We start from the raw sequence: 4,720 nt of genomic DNA, 5'->3' as shown, positions 1-4,720 counted from the left end.
AATATTTAAAAAGAGAAAGAAATAACAACAGAAAAGCTAAGAAATTTTTTTTTTTTTTTTTTTTTTTTTTTCTAGAAAGTACTAATAGAAATAATTAAATAAGAGTACTGTTTACTCATGCAGCACAAACGTACACTGGGCGCGTTTCTATGTAATGGGATACCCACTTTGGCCATTTGAGCTTGAATGCCTTTTGATTGTAAGGCCCTCACGGCCCCCTCGGCAGCTTGAACGCTCTCGAAATCAACAAACCCGTAACCTACACAAAAAAAAAAAAATTGAAATAAATTATTATTATTATTATTATTATTTTTTTTTTTTAAATTTTTCATTTACCCCCCGATTTAACACTCCCTCTCTCTCTCTCCCCCCTCTTGCGATTGAATGTGATAATTTTTTTAATGTTTTTTTAAAACAACCCTTTAAAAAAAAAAAAAATTTTTTTTCTTCTGCTCACCCACATTCACACTCAACGTACCTTTGCATTTGTTAGTAGTTTTATCCAAAATAGCTTTAGTAGAAATTATGGTTCCGTACCTGAAAAAAATAAATAAATAAATCAAACAATCAATTAATAATTTGCATATAAAAATAATAATAATAATAATAATAATAATTAATAATGATAAAACATGAAACGTTTTAATTTTCAATCTACACACACACACACACACGCGCACACGCACACGTGTAAATAAAATTATTAAAACCTATAAAATATTTTTATTTTACTGCAAAAAAAAAAAAAAAAAAAAAAAAAAAAAGAAAAAAAACAGTTAAATGAAACAACCCGAGTTTTATCAGTAAATAAAATTTTATAGTAACAAAAAGAAAAAGAAAAAAGAAAAACCAGGAGGACAAAAGAGCTTTAAAAAAAAAAAAAAAAAAAAAAAAAATTTTAACACACAGAGTATCCGTTAATTTTCTTTTTTCAATATCAGCGCGCCTTTTCTTTTTCATCAAGGACTTTTTTTCTCTAGTTTTTCCTTTTTTCCCTTTCCTTTCAACTTTCCCAACAGGAAAAGGAGGTGAGGGTGTGGATGGGGGTGGAAACACCACCTTGTAGCGTTGTCGCATACTTACTGAGAACAAAGTGACACCAAATCCTTGTCGGTTGTGTTTTGATTAAGTCCACGTATGTATAAATTAGTCTTCGACAATTGCTCAGACGAATTGGAATTTGTGGTCGTGTTGGACACATTATTCGATAGACTAGTTGACAGCGTTCCGCTTTGTGAGCCTGTATTTGAACTAGAGCTACTGTTTGTGTTACTCGGAGAAGCAGCAGTTCTGCAACCGTACTGCAACAGAAAGAAAATCATCAAACTCGCGATTTGTGTAAAAAAAAAAAGAAAAAAACAAAAGAGAAAATAAAAAAAAAAAAAATAATCAAATGATGATGATAATAATAATAATATTAACAACAAAACAATAATGTAAAAAGTTTTAAATTTTTTTTCCCTTATTATTTTTTTTTTTTTTTTTAAACAATAACAGTTAGTTTTTTTTCTTTTTTTTGTTGTTGTTGTTGTTTTCCGTTTGAAGTACAAAACGCGAGTAATAATTTAAACACGGATAGCACAAGGTCACACAATGTTTATTACAAATATGGCTTTCCAATTGCATTCACAGGACATCCATTGATTCTTAAATGCACATTGCCAAATAACAAAATCCTTGGTGGTAAATAAAAATGTAATAAGAGCTCCTCGGTCCTTGGATGTTACACAAGTAGTACTTGTTGTTGTTGAATTTAAAAAAAAAACTTTTTTTTTTGATAAAACAAGTCACTTAAACAAGTGCATGGCGTACTTTTTTTTTTTAAAAATATACGATTTACTTTTAACATGATATAAATTTGTTATTCCTTACTAATAATAATAATAATAATTTGATTAACAAATTCTTGTGACATTCCAGGGAACGAGAGAGGATTTATACAACCTTTTGATATAATAAATTTGAAACAAACAAACAAACAAGAAGAGTTTGCTCCGTTTCAACTTGTTTATTTATTTATTTAAAGCTTTTATCACAATTTAAAATACCTTGAACAAAAAAAATTATTATTATTATTATTAAAAAAACTATTAAATTTCATTAAAAAAAAAAATTCAAATTTGACCATGTGTGTGTGTGTGTGTGTGTGTTCAATCATCGATCGATCTCCCCTAAATTAATTTTCCACAGCAGCAGTGTAATGTCTTTTTATGGCAAAATAGGTATTTTATTACTTTTATAATAACTATGTATATAAATTTTTAAATCAATAATAATAATATTATCTTTTTTTCTTTTATAACACCCATCTTCTAGAAACTTGTGGGAAAAAAAAAAAAAAAAGAAAATCCCAAAATTTTCCACATTTTCCAAATTTTCCTTTTTTTTATTAAATTAAAAAAAGAAAACAACAGCAAAAACGATATAGAAATTTCCTTTCCTTGACTAACATAAATATCACGAAGGACGTTTACAATAATTTTACAATATGTTTATAAAAATAAAATAAAATAAAAAAAATTAATTATTAACAAAAAAAAAATTAAACAAAATGTCGTCGATCGTTTGACTGACCCTGTTGTTGTTCTTGTTGTTGTTGATTTTTTTTTTTTTTTTTTTACTTATTGTCGGCTTTGACGAATTTCATAAAAACATTTTTTTTTTTTTTTTTTTTATATATATAAACATTAAAAATATTTATTTTTAATCACCCTGAAACTATAATAATAATAATAATAAATTAAGCAATTTAAAATATAAACGTCGTTATTACATTAAACTTGACAACAACAACAACAACAAAAATAAATAAATTGTTTATAACAATTATTTTTTGTTTTTAAATATATGACGCAAGATATTATAATGTATGTCAGTAGTATTAGTCGACACGTTGAAAACTTTAAATAACAAAAAAAAAATTATAATTTAAAATAAATAATAATAATAATAATAATAATAATAATAAAAATTTGAAAAAATTTGAATTAAAACGTTCTGATTTTCCTTTTCTTTCCTGTTTTTCCTTTTTTTTTTTTTTTTTCCGAAAAAATAAATTTTTTTTTGTATTTGATGCCTGCCTGCCTGCCTGCTGATAAGTCACAAGGAAGAAACATATAAAAATAATAATAATTATTATTATTATTATTATTATTTCCGGGTTTGTAATGAGCAAAAGTGAGTCAAAGCGAAAATTAAAAATAAATAAATAAATATTTCCATAAGTGAAATACACGAGAGTCCGGTAGAAGTAAATAATAATAATAATAATAATAATGGATGATATCAGTTACTTAAGACTTGTGAAAAAAAAAATAATAATAATAATAATAATAATAATAATAATTTTTTCTTTTTGCAAAATATTTTGGATTACAACAAAAACAAGTGAAAACCTTGCTCTTATGACCTTGTCCTTCAAAATTGATCACAATTATAAATATTTAAGTTTTAAAAAAAGAAAAAAATATTGAATGATGCCACAGTTCCCAAATGAAGTGTCATAAATTTAATATTATTATTATTATTATTATTATTATTATTACTACTACCACTTGTAGTCGAGAGTGATACTTACAGAATTATGTTGACTGTACTGCTGAGCAGTATAGGGCGCAGGTGATGGGTATCTTAATGATGCAGCATAAGTTTGAGGAACTGGTCCTTGCTGAGATGGAGGCCAAGGCTGCTGAGCTCTGAAATTATTCGGAGTTATCGATTCCATTGGAGCTCTCTGAGTTTTAACAGATTGCTGTTGCTGGTGAGCATGAGGCTGCGGTGGTGGAGGTTGAGGTTGAGACTGAGGTTGCTGAGGTTGGGGCTGACCAGTTCCTGCATTACCATTATTATTCGTATAGGTTTGCCTTCTGGTGCCCTGAAAGAAAACAATTTATCACCAATCGTGATGCCTAAAGTGTTCATTTAAAAAAATTAATTATAAAAACAAATTCAATGAAAGAGATCACGTATTGCAACATGTATTACCAACATCGAAATAAATACATTGTGTGACATCAAAAATTTACAATTATTTTAATAACAGATACCAAAATCTTCATGATTCGAGAAGACAGAAATACATTTTAAACAAAAACAAAATCAAAATCGAAAATACAAAAACTAATTTTCAAATATTTCTATTTTTAAATACAAAAAAAAAAAATAAAGAAAAATGTTTCAGTGTCGTTATTTTGAAATGTCGTTATAAAAATGTCTTGAAAATGAAAGGTGACCACAGAAAAAACACTGTACAAACTTCTTATTAACATTTTATACCTAGATTTAACATATTTATTTCATTTCCTTTAGTGTGAAAAATAAATGAGTCATACATTTTAAACTTTTTTTTTTTTTTTCCTTTCCTTTCTTTCCTTCTTATAAAATTTTTTTTCTTCTTAAATCGAACATTTTTTTAAAAAATAATTATCACAATGAGTTATTATACAATCGAAGGGAAAGAAAAGAGAAAAAAAAAATTTTAAATAATAAAATTAATTAAACCCCCCCCCCCAAAAAAAAAAAAAAAAAAAAAGGAAAGCAGCACATATAAAGTTAAATACATAAAATGAAAAATAAAATTATATATATATATATATATATTAAAACAATACCCGATGTATGAGTGAGCCACCCCCAATGTAATAGATAAGAATGGCACGTCGACAAATAAGCATAAACGGAAACGTACTACTCAAAATTCATTTTTTTTTTTTTTTCTTTT

The 4,720-nt window shown here is 26.2% G+C and overlaps 2 protein-coding genes across 2 annotated transcripts in view; both read right to left on the bottom strand.

The window, feature by feature from the left end:
* Positions 1 to 1,322, bottom strand: part of Phum_PHUM288990 (uncharacterized protein) — a gene marked incomplete at both ends in the record, with an annotated part of 5,071 nt that extends 3,749 nt beyond the window's left edge. Inside the window, 3 exons of the mRNA XM_002426956.1 lie at positions 168 to 259; positions 479 to 537; positions 1,084 to 1,322. Of these exons, the coding sequence (XP_002427001.1) occupies positions 168 to 259; positions 479 to 537; positions 1,084 to 1,322 (390 nt within the window). The remainder of the gene's footprint in view (positions 1 to 167; positions 260 to 478; positions 538 to 1,083) is intronic.
* Positions 1,323 to 3,547: 2,225 nt separating this feature from the next.
* Phum_PHUM288980 (uncharacterized protein) lies at positions 3,548 to 4,058 on the bottom strand (the record flags this gene model as incomplete). Its single annotated transcript, XM_002426955.1, has 2 exons — positions 3,548 to 3,874; positions 4,026 to 4,058. 2 exons carry the CDS (start codon positions 4,056 to 4,058, stop codon positions 3,548 to 3,550), a joined length of 360 nt encoding a protein of 119 aa, XP_002427000.1.
* Positions 4,059 to 4,720: the final 662 nt, after the last annotated feature.

The sequence above is a fragment of the Pediculus humanus genome, genomic scaffold (assembly GCF_000006295.1).
Source record: "Pediculus humanus corporis 1103172107668 genomic scaffold, whole genome shotgun sequence".
Lineage (NCBI taxonomy): Eukaryota > Metazoa > Arthropoda > Insecta > Psocodea > Pediculidae > Pediculus > Pediculus humanus.
Note: the sequence above shows the minus strand (reverse complement) of the source record. Positions and strands in the feature narration are given on the sequence as shown.